The 20610-nt window shown below is 37.0% G+C and overlaps 1 protein-coding gene across 2 annotated transcripts in view; it reads right to left on the bottom strand.

Annotated features, from left to right (window-relative positions):
* Positions 1 to 9063: 9063 nt before the first annotated feature.
* CAPSL (calcyphosine like) overlaps positions 9064 to 20610 on the bottom strand; it is a 38188-nt gene continuing 26641 nt past the window's right edge. The window contains exon 5 of one of the 2 annotated variants that reach the window (XM_055119833.1): positions 9064 to 9584. In XM_055119833.1, coding sequence (XP_054975808.1) covers positions 9483 to 9584 — 102 coding nt within the window. In that variant the 3' untranslated portion in view covers positions 9064 to 9482. Of the gene's footprint in view, positions 9585 to 18652; positions 18917 to 20610 lie in introns of those variants that run through there. The other variant, XM_004605548.2, reaches the window with a different exon arrangement.

Below are 20610 nucleotides of genomic sequence, written 5' to 3' on the forward strand. Positions count from 1 at the left end.
GAGCATTGTGTAACTGAGACTTTAACCTGAAAGCTTTGTAACTTTCCACATGGTGAATCAATAAAAGAATTTAAAAAAATAAAATAAAGAAAAATTAAACAAAGACCTCAGTGAATTCTGGATTCTGTCATCCCGTTGGTCATCGATTTGTTTGAGAGGGCACCAGTAACATCTCTCATTGAGAGACTTATTGTTACTATTTTTGGCATATCCAATTTGCACGGGTAGCTTGTCAGGCTCTGCCATGCGGGCTTGATACTCTCTGTAGCTTGCCGGGCTCTCCGAGAGGGGCGGAGGAATCGAACTCAGTCAGCCACGTGAAAGGTGAATGCCCAATCGCTGTGCTATCGCTCCAGCCCCAAAGACCTCAGTATCAGACTGAATTAAAAAATTATGTTGGGAAAAACATTGGCATAGCCCTTTATGACACTGATTTAAAGGTATCATCTTCAATGATGCAGTACCATTGGCCAAACAAACAGAAGAAAAAATGAGCAAATGATATTACATCAATGTTTATGCATCATAAAAGCTTATGGACCACAAAATAAGCTCATGCGTCACAAAACAAAAAACAAAAAAACTATAAATATCATAGAATAAAAAGGCTGGAATAAAAACTCCATATATTGAGGGAAATATTTGCCCACCACTCAGCTTACAAAGTATCAATATACAAAATATATTTAAAGCACTTATAAAGCAAAAATCAAACTTTACCAAAACAAAAATGGGAAGAAGACATGAATAAACCTTCCTTAAGGTGGGCATACAGATGGTCAATTGATATATGAAAAAATACCTGCATCAGTGATCATCAGGAAAAGGCAAATCAAAACAAGAGTAAGATGTCACCTCAGAACTGTGAAATTGTCATACATCATAGAGAAGCAAAACAAACAATGCTAGAGTAGATGTGGGGGAAGGGAGGGAAGAAAATCTTATCCACTGTTTGGAAAACGAAAAGGACACTTTTCAGGAAACTAAAATTTGAGCTTTCTATGACCCAGGACCCTACTTCTTGCTATCTACCCAAGGGCCCAAGACACTCCTTTAATTGTGCTTCTATGTTTATTATAATACTATTCACAATATACCCAATCTGGAAACAACCAGTGTCAAGAACAGATGACTGAATATGTGTGTGTGTTCACATACAATATAATGCTACTCAGCTGTAGAAAAGATGAAATTTGCTATTATGTAGATACTGGAGGGTATCATGCTGAATAAAATCATTTCATAAAGGTGGGGACAGGTAAGAGAATGATCTCTCTCATATGTGGGATAGAAAGAAACAAAAAAATAACAAACTGCCAATGGTAACAGAACCTGAGAGTTGGTCTACAGAATTGAACTTACCTAGGGTAGGAGGAGGGTGGGGAATAAGAGAGAACTCTGGGAAAATGGTGGAGGTAAGTGGACAGTTTGTTATAAGGTGTGGTGGTGTTATCATGAAACATTGTTAACAGTATTATAAATTATTCTGCCTCAAATAAAATTGAAAAACGTTTTCCACTCAGAGCACCTTTTAAAGAAATTTTTACACAAGCCCATGTATACCGGTACATAAAATATGTATACGAATTGAACATCTATAAAATTTTACGTCTGAATTCTACAAGTCAAAATGTGTGGACTGGGAGCTCAGGCAGGTTTATTGCAGCCTTGAATTTATACTCAGTTAGTTAGAAATGCAGATTCCATGACACCCTCGGTTTCAGTAATATACCAGAGTGAATCATAAAATTCAGAAAATAATACACTAACAATCAAAAATTTTATAAAGAATACCAATCAGGAGATTTGGCTAAAAGAGGGAAAATGTAGACCAAAGTCTGAGAGAAAGTGCAGAGTACTTTCCTGTCTTCTCCAAAAATCAGCATGAATCATGCCCAGCATACCCGCAATGAGATGTCACTGAGTCCCAGTGTTCAGAGTTGTTATCAGTTTTGAAAATCTAGGCATGTCTGATTAAACCATAATTCACTTGACCAAAATCAATTTCCAGGTCTCCTTCCCTCATCTGTGCTGGGCTGACACAAAGTTCCAAATCTCCAATCATATAGGTGGTCTATATGGTAACTAGCCCCCATATTGAAAGGATCTAGGAACTCAGCCAGAATCACTCATTACCATTACAAGATCCATTATTCCTCAGGGAAGTCCAGGAATTTTAGTTTTGTGCTACTAACCTAAAGCAAGATCGGAAAAATCCTTTATTAAATTTTATCATATTATTACATTTTATAATATTATATATTTATATAGTAATATGATGCTGCAACTGAAGTATGAACATTGTGAAGGGTGTGATGGGATCTAGAAATATGCAGCTCAGAACAAGTTTTGGAGTTTTGTTTGCTTTCAATGCTATATTAAGACATCTAAATTCTAAATGTGGAAAACTATTGAATGTCTTCAAGAAATAAGTTACATAGAGGAACCTGAGGCACAATAAAAAAGTAATTGATTGTGAACAATGGTTCACAATAAAAAAGTAATTCATTGTAATATCAGTATGAAATATGAATTAAAAAATATAAAACTATAGAAATTATCTGGGGATTATGTTTATTTCTGAGATAAGAGTAATTGAGTCTGTAAAGTGGGGAAGGAGAAAGAAGGTACTCAAATATATTAGTAGACTCTAGACCATTAGTTTTTTTTTGCAAAATAATGGTGCAGAATTATTCAGTGTACCCTATGCCAACTTTGAAATGAAAGTGAGAGCCATGTCAAGTGTCCACCATCTGTAGTCTTACAATCAAAGAAATAAAATCTCCCCTTCCAACATTTTTCATAAGTGACAGAATGTGTTAGATATAATCTTAATGATTCCCTGATGTTTAACTCTGCTGAATTCTAAATTTTTCCTACAATTTCTATTTGTAATTGCATACAACTTTAATTTTAACACTTGCAAACCTCTATGTCTCCTCTCCCATTCTTAATTGAACCATGCTGATTGTTAATTCTGATGAAGTATTTTCATATAATATCATTACCTTCTGATTTAATTCTGTTATTAAATAATTTTGTGGTCAGTTCTTTGGGACTACAGTAAGATACATTTCAAATAACAGAAGTAAAATGACCTCAGAGCAATATTACAATTACCATATTTTTATATAACTAACTAGTTTTCAAAAGCATCATAAATGGGCAACCATCACCGCTTGGCATATAAAACAGGCCAGCTTCTGAGTAATCACATTGATATATCTGATTAACATATCTGAAATGAGAATTGTGTCTCTCCAGTGGTTTCCTAGTCAATTATAAAGGGTTGTAAAAGAGGGATCAGAGAAGATATCTTTATTATTGTTCTCCTCAAGAAAACTATTGGGAGATGAACACTATACTGAAAAAATAAATGCAATAAGGTATAAACCTAATTTTATTAGGCATTATTATCTCTATTCCTTTGTTTTTATTAGTTTGTTTAGAAGGAGGTTCAGCCACCAGAAACAACCAGCAGTGCTCAGGTGTTAATCGTGCCTTGCTCTCCTCAGAAGTGAGGTTGGCAGTGTTCCGCAAACCATACACCGTGCAGAGATCAGAGCCAGCCTTCTCTCCTATACAATCTTTCCAGCCTTCTTTGTGAATTTTTCTCTGATTCCAATGACCAAATAATCACATGATTATAATTAAGATCCAAACAGGGGATCTACTGATAAGGCAATTTTTTTCTCATTTACCAATATTAAAATCTTGTTCTGGTAGAGAGGCTAGGACATAGCTACAGCTCCCAGCAAAAAAGTCCCTACATAAACATAGATGAGAAATTCTTAGATTCTGTGTCATAGAAGCATATAAGAAATAAATTTTTTCAATGTTGTGGCGACACAAATTTTAAGACCTGGAATAGGGCCATGAAGTAAAGTCACAGGATTTACTGATTAGAGAAAATTTACCTTCTATGGCTCTAGAAGTTGTTTTCTTTGTTGCTCACATGGCTAAAGATAGAGAAACCTCAGTTCTTCATTCCTCCCAACTGGCAAATATTTCACTCCTTGTGGTCTATCAGACCTTGAAGCACATCCTTATAAGAACAGAAAAACAACAGGGAGTATAAGGGAAGAGAGGTTTAGTTGTCTTCCACAATTTATACTCTCTCCCATCACATAGACTTGGATTCCTGCCTCCTTAGCATTCAGACATAATCTTGTCTTCGAATGGAAAGCAAGTTGAAGTGACAAGTTGACAAAGTTCTGTTATTTACAAACTAAATAACTTTTCAGCCTTGTCTGCATCATTTTCTCCTTTGGTTGCATGGATACCATTGTCTACAAAGTCTTAAGAGAATTGAAGAATCACAAAATAAAGGATTTCTACAACCCATAATCACTATACTAGGAAAACTGCTTATTGATTACAAATAGCTGATACATGCTACTATTTGATGAGTGAAAGATTTTATGCTTGGATTTTTATAAATTTGAGGATTTGTTACTGTAAGTAACACTGTCCTAACATACTGTAAGTATCTGAGAGCAAACTGCTAACAGTAATCCTGAATTGAAAACTAGACTATTATTCCTTCATATCTTCAAGTCCAAATAAGTTCTCTATTCTCATCTCAGCATACATAAAAATTGGGTTATCCATGGTCAGTCAACTGTTTGGAAGTTCCAGTTTTAATACAAGTAGCTATGTACTTTTAAAATTTCTCTTAAAAGATAGAAACTGGAGAGATAGTACAGTAAGTAGGGCACTTGCTTTGCATGAAACTGACCTGGGTTTGACTCTCACACCCCATATGGTCCCCTGAGCACTGCCAGAAGTGATCATTGAGTTTATAGACAGGAGTAAGCCCCGAGCACTTCCAGGTGTGACTCCCAAAAAGAAAAATAGAGATGTACCTACCCTTGGTAACCTGACACGTTCAAATCTTTGAGACAGAAGACTGCAAGACTTGGACTTAGACTGTATGAAGTTTGCCATTTGAAATGTCACTACACTAACCATAGCCAAAGTATTTTTTCCCACTCATGTCTGAAAGGTACATGTGTTTTGTTTTTGTTTTTTGCTTTGGGATTATACCCAGTGATGTTCCAGATGTTACTTCTGGCTCTGCACTTCTGGCAGTTTTCTGGGCATCGAACCCAGGTCAGCCACATACAAGGCTCCAGACCCAAGATGTGAGCTTTTAAAATACTTCCCCCACACTGCTATACCCTCAAAGACATGAAGATGACCCAGTCAAAAACTATCAACTAAGATCATCAAGCAAAAGGTGGACAAATAATCTAATGCATTAGAAATGCCCAATCTGATATAGGTATATTTATTCCTTTACTATTTAATGTTCGGTATGAAGGACAGAGTTGTCAACACCACAGGAAAGCTTGTCATTACAAGGTTCCAGTTTGGTCCTCCCTCCAGACCACAGGTGAGTTTTGAGCCCATTAAAGTTGAGAAACACAGCCTTCTTCCTCACTTCCCACCTGATTTCAACCTTTTTTCAAAACTGAAAAGACTCAGGGTATGTGTTTGATACTCTCCAGTCCTTACCTGTCCAGAAAGGTGAATCTCGAAACTTGATTTTACCTCATTATGGAGATGCCTCAAAGAGATTTCAAGATGGTTTTTCCAAGCGAGTTCCAAAGTCTTACTTCTGTAGGATAACATTGGTCTGTCCTTTCTGCCTTGCCACAAGGAGCTTAGGCTTATGGAGTAACACCATTCAGTGCTCCAGAGACACTCCCATTCCTCTGTGTTTATCTGTAAACTCTTTCTTTGTGCTCTGCTTCCCCATCCAGTCAATCACCTTTATCTCCTAATCAGAGTCTATTAACTTGTAAATATTGCTTTTCTCTTCTATTTACGTACATTGCATAGTTAATTCAGAGCAATGTCCTTTTTTTATAGACACAGGAAGATAGTTAATGCTATGCTTTTGTAATATGGGAGTCAAATGCAGGCAGCAAGAGAGAGTCACGGGCTTTTTAGTCACTTTATGAATACACACCTTCCCAGTCCGCTGAATGCTCCAAAACCTTCCTGAACTTTTCTAAAAAGCATTTCCTTTCCTTTGTGATCTTTTCCTTCCTCTTGAATTGATCCAGTAAAAGAGGCCCTCCTTCAACAAATGGGCCAATCAAACTCACCATCCTAGAAGCACTATAGTTCCCTTACCCATGCAAATGTGGGTTACTGACTGAAATTAAACCACTGGAATAATACAATAAAAATATTCTTTGTGCTGTGTGTCAATGTCACTGGTGCAAGATGATATTTTATTGTTGTTGTTTTAATTTGCCTCTCCCTAATGATAAGTGATGTAGAGCATTTTTCATATGTCTTTTAGCCATATATATGTCTTCTTTGAAGAAGATTCTATTCATGTCTTCCCTTCATTTTTTATGTGTTCTTTTTCTCACAGTTTTACAAGCATTAGTATCAGATGAATGGTGGGCAAATATTTTTCAAGTCCATGGGGTGTCTTTATATCCTAATTATTATTTCTCTTGCAGTGCAGAAGTTTCTCAGTTTGTTGTAGTCCCATTTGTTTATATTTGCTTCTATTTGTTCGTCCACTGAAGATAGCTCTAACGTCTATGTCATAGAGTGTTTTACCTATGTTTTCCTCAATGTGACTTATGGATTTGGGTCTGATATCAAGATCATTAATTCACTTTGATATGACTTTTGTGTGTGGTGTTAGAAAGGATTCTGAATTCATTTCTTTGTATGTGACAAACAGTTTTACCCTGTTTGCTAAAGGGATCATCATTTGCTAAAGAAACTTTCCTTACTGCAATTCATACATTTTGCTATTTTGTCAAAATTTGTCTTTGGACTCTCAGTTCTATTCCATTGGTCTAAGAGTCTGCCCTTATTCCACTACCACACAGTTTTGACTATTACAATTTTATAGTACAGTTTGATGTTGGGAAAAGATAAGTTTCCTATCTTTACAATTTGGGATGGGGACTATTAGTCCATGTAAATTTTTTAAAAAATTTTTATTGAATCACCATGTGGAAAGTTACAAAGTTCTCAGGTTTATGTCTCCGTTACACAATATTCAAACACCCTACTCTTTACCAGTGCCCATATTCCACCACCAAAAACCCCCAAAACCCCGCCCCCCACCCCCAACTGTATAACTGATGAGTTTCACTTCATTTTCTCTTAACCTTGATTACGTTCCATATTTCAACACAAAACTCACTATTGTTGTTGGAGTTTCCCCCCAAGAAAGACAGCCCTACTACCAAGGAAGCATTTGATAATTAGTTTTCCATTGCTGAGAATGAAGAGATATGTAGCCCCAATGCTCCAAGTACATAACTCTTTTTATTTTTCCTTCTTCCTTTTCCTTTTTTTTCCCCCTCATCCCCCTTCCCGCGCCTCACAGTATGGTGGACGCCATGCCTGAAAATGGGAAACAACCAGGAAAGAGGGATATTTCCTCTCCTCGGCTAGCGTGGGGCTGTTGCTTAGTTCACAGTCCAGAGAAATGGCTGCTACTTTAATAACCTTCAATATTTCAACAAAAACTCACTGCTATTATTTGGAGTTTCCCCCCCAAGTCAGACCTGTTAAAAAGGAACCGTTTCACATTGCTGACAATTATAGATGTTAAGTCTTGGTTTTGGATTTCTGTATAAAGTCCAGGGAAAATTCTGCCAGAAATTGCATAGCCCACCTCACAGTCCCAGTGTATTGCTGTAAGAAGTCTCTGGAATCAAAGTCTTTAGGCGCAGAGGGTCCGTTTCACTCTCAGCAGCTCCGAATTTATCTGGGCCGAGGGCATGCCGGTTACAACCCACTTCCCATGAGTCCCTAGGAGCCCCAAGTGTAAAAATCGTATACCTCTGGGTTAGGAGTCTTAGAAGATGGCTCCTGCCATGTGGATGATGCTTCTGCCGACATTTTCCATGCAGGGAGACAGGGTGGTGAGGAAAGATCCACCCCCAGGCAGCACGGACTTGTAGCCCAGTTCACAGTCCCAGTGCATTGCTATAAGAAGCTGCACTGGATGCCCGAATGTGTCTCTGGAATCAAAGTCTTTAGGCACAGAGGGTCCGTTTCACTCTCAGCAGCTCCGAATTTTAGTCCATGTAAATTTTAACAGCATTTAATCTCTGTCTTTTTAAAACGTCATGGGTATTTTTAGAAGGACTGCATTGAAGCTGTATAGTGCTTTAGACAAAATTGCCATTGAGACCATGTTAATGCTTCCTATTCATGAACAGGAAATGTGTTTTATTTCCTCATGTACTCTTTTACTTCTTTTAGTGGTGTTTTATAGTTTTCTTTGTATAAGCCTTTCACCTCCCTTGTTAAGGGGATTCCTAGGTATTTGGTTTTCTTTACAATACAACCAGTGTTGACATGGATGTGAGCAAAAAGGGAACCTCATTTACTAGTACTGGGAGTGCTGAATGGTCCAGGCTTTGTGGAAAATGTGGATATTTCTCAAAAAAATTGAGCTTCCACGGGACCAAATAATTCCACTTATTTATACCTACCTCAAGGACCCCAAAACTCTATTCAGAAAAGACATCTACACTACTGTATTCATTGCAGCATTATTCACAATAGCCAAAATCTGGAAGTAACCCAAGTGTTCATGTACAGATGACTGCATATAGAAATCATGGAACATGTATGTAATGTAATACTATTCAATAAAAAGGGAAGTCATGCAATTTGCTGCTATGTGGATGGATCTGCAGAGTATACTGTTGAATGAAGTTAGAAGGAGAAGGACAGAGAGGGACAAGATGATCTCTCTGATAAGTAGAACATAAACAAGCAAAGTAGAGGTAAAACAAGTGTCCACGGGCAACAGAAATCGAGAACTGGTCTTTTGTAAGAAGCTTACCATAGGAGAAGGAAGAGGGGACCCAGTGGGGGAGGGGAGACACTGGGACAAAAGTGGAGGCAGTAGACATTTTGGTGAAGAGTATTGTGCTAAAATGTGTGAATGCATTAACAGTGAACAATGGCGCCTGAAATAAAATTTTAAAACTAAAATAAGAAAAACAAGGGGGAAGTCACTATATTTCAGAATAAAATTAATTTTATTTGTATTCACCAAGAAAAATATTAAAATAAGTAAGCTCAAGAAATTTTTCACAGTTACATGTTCCTCCCATTCTTTTACTATCACTTTCTACCCTGCTACATCCCCCAGACAGTAGACAAAATGAAAGCATGGCTAGAACAAGTTCACCTACACTTATAAGTGGAAAAACCATCAGAAGAAGTATATTATTTTTCCCCCATCTTCTAAGTCTGATTTTATGGTTTTCTTCCTCTCTTCCATTATTCCTTTCTTTTTGAATTAAAATGCGTCCTCAGAAATTTAAGGAAATGAATTTGTCAGATATCTAAGAAGATCTGCTATGTTCAAGCTTTCATGTCTTCAGAAACTAAGTTTACACTTTACTAAAGCCTCTAGCGATGGACTTCTTTCATGCTCATTCTCCTTTAAGAGAGTCTATGATATCCAAGAAATTAAATAGTCATAATCTCCAAGATTTTGTCATCATTAAAATGAAATAGGCATCAGTATCGATAGAAGCACTAACACCAGCATAATAGTTCAGAAAGTCTTCTTTTGAAATCTAGAGAAAATTAAAGGAAAGTGGAGAAAACAATATCAAAACTCTAAGAATCATAGTATACCATTGTGGATTCTCCCTGAAAGCTTTTCTATAGAAGGGGTTTGTCACTGGTGAGCAGTCTGGGTCAAGGAGCCACTGAGCAGTGTCTAAGGTTGGACATGCACAAGAGCTGCCAAATACTATTGGATCAGCTACAATTACCCCCAAAGCCACGTTTCTGCATTAAAATAAGATCATAGGGGTGTGCTTATCTAATACAGCAGCCACTTGTCACACATGAGTTTTTCTAATTTAAATTAAACTAAATGTATTGAAAAATCCATTTCACCAGTCACACCAGCCACATTTCAGCTGCTCAATATCTACATGTAGCTAACAACTGTTGTATTTGAGAGTATAGATATAAAAAAGATCCTACGATCAGAAATTTTGATGAGACAATGTTGCTTTAAAACAAAGATTTTAAAATTTCTGGTTTAAAAAAATACATTAAAGTAGAGAAGTGTGTAGAATAAGTTAAAAGAATAATAACATTAGAGAACATGACTCTAAAAAACATATAGGTAGAAGTAAATCTAGAGAAAAAAGGTGTTTAGAAGGGTATAAAGTCCTGAATTCAAAAGCAGAGTACAGGGTATTATGCCTCTAGGTTGGTACTAGAAGACAAATACCCAGTTTCTTAGTTTGACCAGGATATGGGTAAGTTTTTATGTGTAGACCAGTATTTTTCAAGTGGACAATAATATTGACAACAAATATATAAGGAGCACGAATAGTCCCCTGGGTTCTGTCTCTCTATTCAGTCAACCTCCCAAGTAAACTTATTCCAAATCACAGAAATTAATACCACTAATACCAACATCTAGAATAATGCTAGACTCCATAATCCTAGAGACACCACTCAGAGGATGGACATTCTGTGAACGTGCTTGGACTACTAGATGGGAACCATCCAACCTGTAGCAAAAAGAACATTAACATCAATTTTTCAAACTTTCATTCTTGGTTGCAAAAATAGTGGTTTTACAGGTAATTATGTTCTGTTCTTGTAAAAGCACAAGCAAGTGCAATTTTAACAAGATCTTAACATTTTCAAATAAGATATTTTATCACCTGTAACTGAAACATCACACAAGTAATATTTTTAAATGATCCAAAGGCACCATGAGGAAGAAAACTTCAAAAGAGGTCTGATATGGGGCATTATCTAATAAGAAGAAATATATTTTTGAAACACTTTCAAACTTAAATACAAAATCTTGTTGAACTCTTATTACAAGAATAGCTAATGTTTCATGCTTTAAAGTGAAGAAAGCCTACTTAATCAGAACTATACTAATAACAGGGCACGATCCAATAATGTGACAAAGTGACAAAGTTGGTATCATATATTAAACAATGCCTAATTTTGTAAAATAAAAGTGTTTCTACATTTGCTTATTCAGTATGATAGCATGACTATTGTCCTAAAGAGATAGATCTTCAAGTGCTAGTGTGCAGGTTGTTGGGAGTCAAGGGTTGAGCCCCAGCACCACATGGTTATCCAGTCATCAGCAGAAGTGACACCCGAGGAATGAGCCAGGGGTACACCCTGAGCATCACCAGTTGCAGCCTTCACTCCACCCGCAAGAAAAATTAGGAAAAATTATAAGTTCAGTCCATATGAAACTTATTGCGAGAGAAAGCTAAAGTTTTTTTTGTTTTGTTTTGCTTTTTTGGTTACACCCAGTGATGCACAGGGGTTACCCTGGCTCTGCACTTAGGAATCACCCCTGGCGGTGCTCAGAGGAATATGGGATGCTGGGAATCGAACCCAGTTCGGCCGCTTGCAGGGCAAATACCCTACCCACTGTGCTATCACTACAGCCCCCAGAAAGCTAAAGGTTTTTAATGAAATAATTTTAATTTTTTTTCATAGATAACTTGAACATTGTGCTTTAAAAAACGCTTTTTGAGCATTAATTTCTAATCAACATCTAATTTAAAACTCTCTAAAAATAGAATTTACACAAGAAAACCTCAGAATGGAGAAAAAAAGCTTCATATTATATTTGTTCAAGTAAGTTACTGCCAATTAATAATCATCCCAGAGTTGTTTTTTAAAATATGCAGAAATTTTTAATAACCAGTAAGCTAGTTATATTAATGTACAAATAGATCTCTGTAAGTATTAATAAAACATATCCTCTAGAAAAGTAGGTACAGCTATATAAATCTTCTTTACATCTGACTTGTTTAACAAGCCACTTTCTTTTAGTATAGGTAACAAAATTTTCAATTTTAATGCAAATGCAATATAAGTGGACTTGTTTATTGGAACCTAAATACATGGTGATTTATTTATATATTTTGCAGCTTCAAAGACAATATTCCCTAAATGGTTGTTGAATTATATTGCTAAATTAAATTTTAGGTATTACTAAGTATAAGGTACTCAATTTCGTGGTTTCCTTAGAAACAAAAGAGATGTTCTGGGTAATGCCTATCATTTGATAATATGCTGCATTTGTTAAATACTTCATTCCATCAATGTAGGCACACTTAAAGGTGCCTTCAAATTCTGGAAGGAGCAAACTTCTCTGCCATCTGTCATTTTCTCTATTGCAGATCCCATTCTGCTTAAGGCTCTCTCAGAGCACTGATTATCATGTGTCACATGCGGCGTGAGGGTTTCTAGGAGATGAGAAAATTCAACCCTTTCAAGCTTAAGATCAAGATGTTCCTAGAATCAATACCAGTTTCTGAATGCCAGATGTTAAATGTCACGAAAGAGAAAAGTTACTCAAATCTTTGATGACAAATGATATACTCAGATTTTAGTCCTGAGCCTCCTGGTACCCTGTAAGCAGAAGAAATTTAGAAATGAATGATAGTTTCATGAGCTGCATGATGCAAAATCGGGTGTGAATCTTGACACACTTGAGTTGCTTTCCATAATCCCAACATCAGGAGCAAGATGTGAACAGGAAACCAAGGCTCCCACAAGACCTTGGGTAAAATAGACTGTTTGAGGGAAGCATTAAACCTGGAGGAGGTGATGCTGAAAAGTAGTAAAGTGTTATGTATGAAACTCTACCAACTCATGTACTGACATGTGTATATATATATATATGTATATATATATATATATATATTATAAAGTGCCCCTTCTCGAGGCATACTGGTGAATGAGAGGCAAATAAGAAATGGAGGGGATTGATTGATGGAGGATGGAGGGAAGTGGACACTGGTGATGGAATCCATGTTGAAACACTGTATGCCTGAAACCTCACCATTAATAACTTTGTAACTTCATGGTGACTTCAAAAATAAAAGGGGGGAAAAAAGAACTTGGGAAAAATAGAAATTGTGGCAACAGTCTCCCATCGCAGCTGGGATTTTTACAACGCTCACAAGAAAATATAAACAAATAATTTCCACTTATAATGAATAAGGAGAATAATCTAAAATAAAAGAAAATACACCATTGAATTTTGAGATCTTTTTTTTACAGCTGGAATATACCTTTCTGGTTGTGGCCATGTCTATTGTCAAAACTTCAGCTACTGGCTGGTTGTTCACATTTTCAAGAGATTTAACTCCTGAAGAGTACCTCTACTATATTTCGCTGAGTGAAAATTCTGCTTTGGCAAAGCAGGTGTGAAAATAAGACAAGAAGGTCATGCTATTCTCAGAGAGGAAGCACTGTTTTACCACAGCTTCTCACCACACCACTGAGACTGCAAGAATTCTTCTCACATAGCACTGTTCTCAGAATCATCTCAGTAATCATTTGCTTAGGTTTCTTTCAACAGAAATCTATTCAATCTATTCAATTGTCATCTATCTTATTTTATTTATTAATTTATTTATTTTGCTTTTTGGGTCACACCCAGCATTGCACAGGGGTTACTCCTGGCTCATGCACTCAGGAATTACTTCTGGCTTTGCTTAGGGGACCATATGGGATGCTGGGAATCAAACCCGGGTCAGCCGCATGCAAGGCAAATGCCCTACCCGCTATGCTATTGCTCCAGCCCCCATCATCTATTTTAAAGCATATATTTTGCAGACTGACTTACTATTGCTTTAATCACAATAAAAGCACTCTCTACCCAGGTTACATAGTTTTATGCAAGCAATGGGATAAGTAAAGCCTTGCTTAAAAGCATTGATTTTCTAAAGAATTTCTATTCATGAAAATAATTTTATTTGGCAATCTATCAGAACTCTGGAAACTTTGTCTTTCTTGAGTCATAAGTATTTCAAATTTTAAGAGTTTCCTGCTTCATTCAACCTGATCTGTATTTCAAAGAAAATTCAATAATTTCCAGGAAAGTCGGTTTGTGAACTGATCAGAAAAATTGGAAGCTGTGAAGCTTTGCATTCTATGCACTAAAGACATAGGCATCAATCCAAAAGGATATATTTCTCTGTCAGTGTTAGTGGAATTTCACCAAGGATGAATAGAACAGTTCCCACACACCATCAAAAATCCACTTGATTAATTTAATTAAACATTAAGCAGAATATATTGCATCTGTAAATAGTCTAAGGAGGCTGGAAACACTATCTGCAAGTACTCTTATGGCTCAGTAAAGCTATTCACACTGCCAAAGAGAAATAAAGGGCCAGACAAAAGTCTGCCTCCAAGAATAGAGGGAATATCCCTTACATTTCCATCATAGATTGCTTATATTCCCCAAATTTACTACATTGTTCCCCAAAGACACTACCTTATGAAGGTCCCCAAAAGTCTTGGCTTCAGAAGATAAGCAAGCAACAAATAAAGGTTTTTGAGGGTCCATTTCCCCATTTCTTCCACCCTCTCTATTTTTTTAATGATTGTGGGCCATTAATTTTGTTTAAGGAGCTGGACCAATAGTACAGAAGGTAGGGAGTTTGCTTTGTATGCAGCTGACCCAGATTCAATCCCATATGGTCCCCCAAATAACACCAGGCATAATTCCTGAGTGCAGAGCCAGGAGTAAGCCTTGAGCACTGGCAGGTGTGACCCAAAAGCCAATAATATAATAATTTTGTTTAAAAGTCAATGGAATGGGGCAGCAGATGTACTTCAGCAGTAGAGCACATTGCATGTGTTAGGCGCTAGGTTAGATCCCTAGCACTACATCACTGTGTCACTGTATCACTGTCATCCTGTTGTTCATTAATTTACTCAAACGGGTAACAGTAACGTCTCCATTCATCCCAGCCCTGAGATTTCAGCAGCCTCTCCTTACTCATCTTTCCCAGCGATTGGAAGTTTAAGTTTAGGCACTGCATAAAATTAATAAACTAAATAATTCCAGTGGGGCATTTGCTTTGTGGCTCTATATTTCATTATTTTGTATATATTCTGGTTCACTGTTCTGCCCCCACAACATAGAATAAAACATGGCACACAGCAAAGAATCAGATAATTTTTTGTTTATTTTGGGGTCACACCCGGTGATGCTCAGGGATCACTTCCTAGCTTTGTGCTCAGGAACTACTCCTTGTGATGCTCAGGGGACCATATGGGATGCCAAGGATTAAACCTGGCTCATCCATATGCAGCCCCTCATCAATTATTTCTTCACACGATGTGCTTTTATTCTAAACTCATGTACAAAACCAATATGTAGCATACATGGAGAAGGATCGTTTCTGTCTTGAAAGTTTCTTTTCAAAGATATGAATTTTAAGTTCCTGCATGTCACCAGATCACAAAGAATCCATCCAACACATTACTCCAGAATGCCATCTGGAGAGGAAATCCTATGAAGAGTTGAATGACCGTTAAAATTTACTCCACAGACTCTTCTGCCACAGCTTACAACTCATCCTACACTTCTTGAATCTCTGATCTGCTCTCTGAATGGAATTCAGAGTGCAAGCCCGGCAACTCAGCATGGGCAGAGCCAGGCCCCATTTGTGTGTTTGCCCATGTTTGCTTCAGGGGAGTTAGAACCTCAGATTCAGTATTTTTCTTGATGTGACCAGCACCAATTCTTATAATCTTCACATAGATCGATCGTGTTTCATAGAAACATGCTAATTTTCTCCAGCTTTCCTGGGCTTGTTTTATTTCCAATCTGGAGGCCTAGGTCCAACAGACAAGGTAGTAATAAGAGTTGTTTTTGGTGACTTTTTGTTGTGATTTATCGCCTGACCTGAGTACTTACTTTCTAAATCGCTAAACTAGTGATGCTTAAAATGTGTTAACTAATAAACAGAAACGTACCTAGAAAAGCATTACAAAATAATATCTGTAATGGTCCATTGTTCCTTTCTCTGGTGTTAAAAAGAAGAGGTTTTATGAGGAATAATTCCTTAATAAGCTGTAAGTCACAACTAAACCTGAGAATAAGAGCAAAATATATTTTAACTGTCAGGCTAATTGCATCTTATTTGCAGAGGGTGAGAGGGCCTTGATGGAATCCTCCCTGGTGGACCCAGATACAAGCAAAGAGCAAAGTAAATGTGACTGAACACATCATTAGACTCGGGTTATCTAAAATCTAGTGGCCTTATCCTGTGCCCCAATTAGACAGGAAGTAAGTACAACTGGGGAAGACAAATCTGATAGCTGCAACTGAATCCTTGTTACAAATAAGGACTTATTAGGAATGAAAATGCTTATAACTCTGTGGCCTTCCGTTCTGCGAAGACATGAGTCACAAAATTCTATCAAGAGTGGAAGGCTCAACATCCACCAGGCCCAAGAAACCATGGGCCTCTCCTTAGGTGCAATCTTTTAAGTTACAGATAGCAAAAAACATGGGATTTTTATATAAATTTCTTCTATTTTTAAGTCATTTATGTATGTTTTATAATACTTGGTTCCTTTAATTTGCCAACCTTTACTGAAGCCTAAATGACAAGTTGAGGGAAAACCAGACCTGTATAATTTGTTTTTAAATGTTTCCCAAGAACTGGGTGTGGTGTCCTCATCTTCAGAAAAAGGTTCCCTTTCTGAAACAAGTGAGAGGTTATCCTCTAAACAGCAAAAAACAAAGCAAGTTGTTCTTTCTATTGTCACTATAACTCTTATCTGGAAATACCTGTTTTTGCTATTTTTAAGTCAATGCATATCTTGATATCAACTTCCAAGACTGTGAAATATAAAAAAGAGCAACACAAATGGTAGAAAACATGTTATGTGAGTCATCCCCCTCAATCTAGAACCACTTAAATACATGAAAGTATTTTTTAAAGAACTCCTACCCCATCCTACATCCCCAAACCAGGACATGAGTACAGTTTGGGACAGAGGTGATAAAAGGAGGCGTCTCTCTGAGTTATAAGAGTAGGTGAATCTTACTTGTAGCACCACAACCAGAGGACTAATGACTTGTGCCAGACACTGAACACAAGATGGGTGAGTTATAGTCCATATCTGTCTTCCGGCAACTGAAGCAACCTTTGCTCAGAAGCCTTTTTCTGGGAATAATATCACATATAATATCACATATCAATGGCAAAAGAACAAAATCTTAGAGCTGAGAGGAAACAGACTGAGCTCACAAAAATGGCAAAATTAAAAACCCATCTTGACACATCTGTGATACCAGTCTCTTGTGATGGGGGAGCTTCAACATGATTGGTCAATGGCAGAGAAGAGAGAGATGGACACTTGACCAGGTAATGGCTTATTGATATGGCTTATGCAGTCATGGGAAAAGATGTACCCCATAAAATCTGAGAGCTCGACCTAACCTTTAAGCTAAGTGGGAACACTTTAATTGGTCTCAGCTCAGTTTCTCAGGGCCATGTCCTCTAGTTTCAAATTAAAAATCACCCAAAAATGTCAATTAAGGGCTGGAGTGATAGTAGAGCGGGTAGGGAGTTTGCCTTGCACGCAGCCAACCTGGGTTTGATTCCCAGCATCCCCTATGGTCCCCTGAGCACTGCCGGGGGTAACTCCTGAGTGCAGAGCCAGGAGTGAACCCTGTGCATCGCCGGGTGTGACGCAGAAAGAAAAAAAAGTCATTTAAAATGTGATCACCAAATGTGATTACCAGGGCTAGAGAGATAGTACAGTGGGGAAGGCACTTGCTTGTATGCACCAACTAGGGTTCAATCCCCAGCAGCCCTTATGGTTGCATGAGCCCTCAAGAGTGATCCCTGAGCACAGAGCCAGGAGTCAGCCCTGAGCACAGCCAGTGTAGCCCCAAATAGAAAATTAGTAATAAATTTAATTAAATTTGCTCATCAGAGCCAGAGAAAAGGTAGAACTGGTAAGGTGCTTGTTACAAGGCTGACCCAAGTTCCATCCCTGGCATCACCTGTGGTTCCCAAACCCCACAAGGAGTGATCCCTGAGCACAGATTCAGGACTAAGACCCTGAACACAACTGGATGTGGCCAAATACCCCTCCCCCCAATACAATAAAAATAAAATGTGTTCATCAAACCAAAAATTCCCTAAAACTAAACTATGGCACATATACACAATGGAATATTATGCAGCTTCCAGGAAAAATGAAATGACGTAATGAAATTTGCTTATACATGGAGAGACATGGAAGCATCATGCTGAGTGAAATGAGTCAGAGGGATAGAGACAGACATAGAATGATGGCACTCAATTGCAGGATTTAAAAAAAATAAAATGTTAAAAAATTGGTGTTGGAATATTGTATGCCAGTCATGAGTAGTTAAAAAAAATCAAGTTCCCTAAAACTTAAGCAGAGAAACCTCAAGATTCAGTTATAGAAATTGAGCTTGATGAGTAATCTTCTTTGGTCTTCAACTTGGAACTGTGAAGTACCTAAAAAATCATAGTCAGCATAAAAATAGATAACTTCTCCCACCTAGAAATGAAACTTTCAAGAAGAGAAAAAAAAACTGGACATTATACTAGATTATAGTTAAAATATTTAAGCATTTATTAGCATATAACATATAGTCTGGTGCCCGCTCGAGCAAATTGATTAACAATGGGACGACAGTGCTACAATAGTGCTAACATATAGTTAAAATATTTAAACATTTATTATAAAAACATTTATAATTAGAAACATCTAATTTTTTGACACCTGTATTATCTCGACTTTATAGATCTTCTTTGAATAATTTATTATTATAAAATCTAAGGAAACAACCTCAGAGAAATGTCTTTATTTCTGTCCTAGAAAATTAATCATGTGCTGTCTTGGAGGAAACACTTGGGTGCATAAAATCAAAAACAACCCTGGTTTTGAGCTGACTGTTTAATCAGTTGATGCCACATGGCTGTACCCACTTCCCTTGTTCCCCACCATATACTTAGAGCTTCCAGGCTGTTGTCATCATGATGATGAAATACACATCGGTGTCAATGGATGCGCTCACCCCGGCATAGTAGTTCATAAATTCCTCCGGGGTGACCTAGAGCAGAAAAAGTTAGAAACAAAAACAAAACTTGGTTTTTCACCATCTCCATGAAGGTCATCTCCAGTATCTGTATGTGGAAGGGAAATTTCAACTGAGAGGTCTTCTGAGAGAGCATGGTCAAGAACCAGATCTAAAATAAAGGCAAAGGGAGAATAGTGGGAAGGAGAGGAGAGGTAGAAAGTCTTGAAATTTTCCGGACCGGCCTAAATGGAAAGTCCTCATCTTTCTTCAGGAGCAGACAGAAATGTAAGACTGAAAATCAAAGTGTATAATTAATGCTGTCTTTCTCAGAGTACAAGCTTAGAAACAGCTCGTAATTTACTTTCAAAACATGGAGATCTGTCCTGGTAGAGTGAAAAATAGAATAGATTTCTATTTAAATAGTTCTTGACTTCATGCACTTTTGGGGCATCAATTACTCAAGACACAGGATGAGTGGAACAGGCAACCCCAGCCCACTGCTCCCTGTCAACCTCTCTGTTATAGCCTGTAACTGTATTTCTGGAAAGACCACTTAGTGTGTTCATATTTGCTGAGATATTATATAGGCTTCACTTTCAAAAGATAGCCATTATGACTTTTTAGTAGGTGTGTGTTGAGGACATCTGAATTCAACCATCCTGGCTGCCACAAATCAGTCAGGGAATGATTGATACCCCAATTTGAATGGTTTCACTCATCAATTTATAAAGAATGGACTTGCTTACAAATGAGCATACAGGTATCAAAATGACAGCTGCTTTAGAGACTGACTGTTCTTGATCTTCAGCATCCTAATGGGTTAAAAAAAATCAACAAAAAAAGTGAAATAGATGAATAATTCAAAACCCCTTTCTTGTGCAGGTCAAATATTCCTTTCTCATGAAGTTTCCCCTCATTTTCTTCTAAGACTCATGGGAAATGACTAACCTACTTGCTTTTCTAGCTAAAGTTATAAGGAAACAGAGGGGGAAATCAAGAAACCCATAGTTCCTCCTTATATTTACCTCAATCCCTCAAAAAAAAAAGGCAATTAAAAAAAGATATTGGTCTGAACCAATAGGTGAGCAGAGGGTTGAAAGTAGAAATAAATAATATATGCATAGTTTTAGCTAAAATTGGACCACCATTAACAGTCGCCTTTCTGGAATGTCTTTATTTTTTTGCCCTCCTTTGCACTTCCCCGGTTAGCACTAAACCCCATCTGAAAATCAGACTACATTAAAATCTACATTTGATCACTTCAAGAAAAGCTACAATTATTCTTGCAAAGTATCTGCGTATTTCCTAATATCCAACTGGCCAAAATCATAAATTCTGATTTACTTATTAGTTTGCCCTCTTCCTAAATTTCTTTAAATAATAACATTATTATTTAAATCCTTTTTCTGATATTAAGAAAAAGTGATACAATAACAGACCTCTTGACAATTCTATTGTTAACTAGCTGTATTTTCTATATAGAACGTGTCAGATGAATAAAATAAAAATATTCGAGTTATGGCACAAAAATAGTCCCTTTTTCTCAACTCCAGACTGATTAAGAAAATTATATATAATTATATATATGTATGTAGAATATATACATTATATAGAATAAATTTAGCACTTCTATATACACTCAGTAGCATAAATAAAATATTTGTTTATTTTTAAATATCCATAAGAGATAGAGTAGGCAACAGTCCCCTCAAATGTTAATCTAATTC

The sequence above is a fragment of the Sorex araneus genome, chromosome 1, assembly GCF_027595985.1.
Source record: "Sorex araneus isolate mSorAra2 chromosome 1, mSorAra2.pri, whole genome shotgun sequence".
Lineage (NCBI taxonomy): Eukaryota > Metazoa > Chordata > Mammalia > Eulipotyphla > Soricidae > Sorex > Sorex araneus.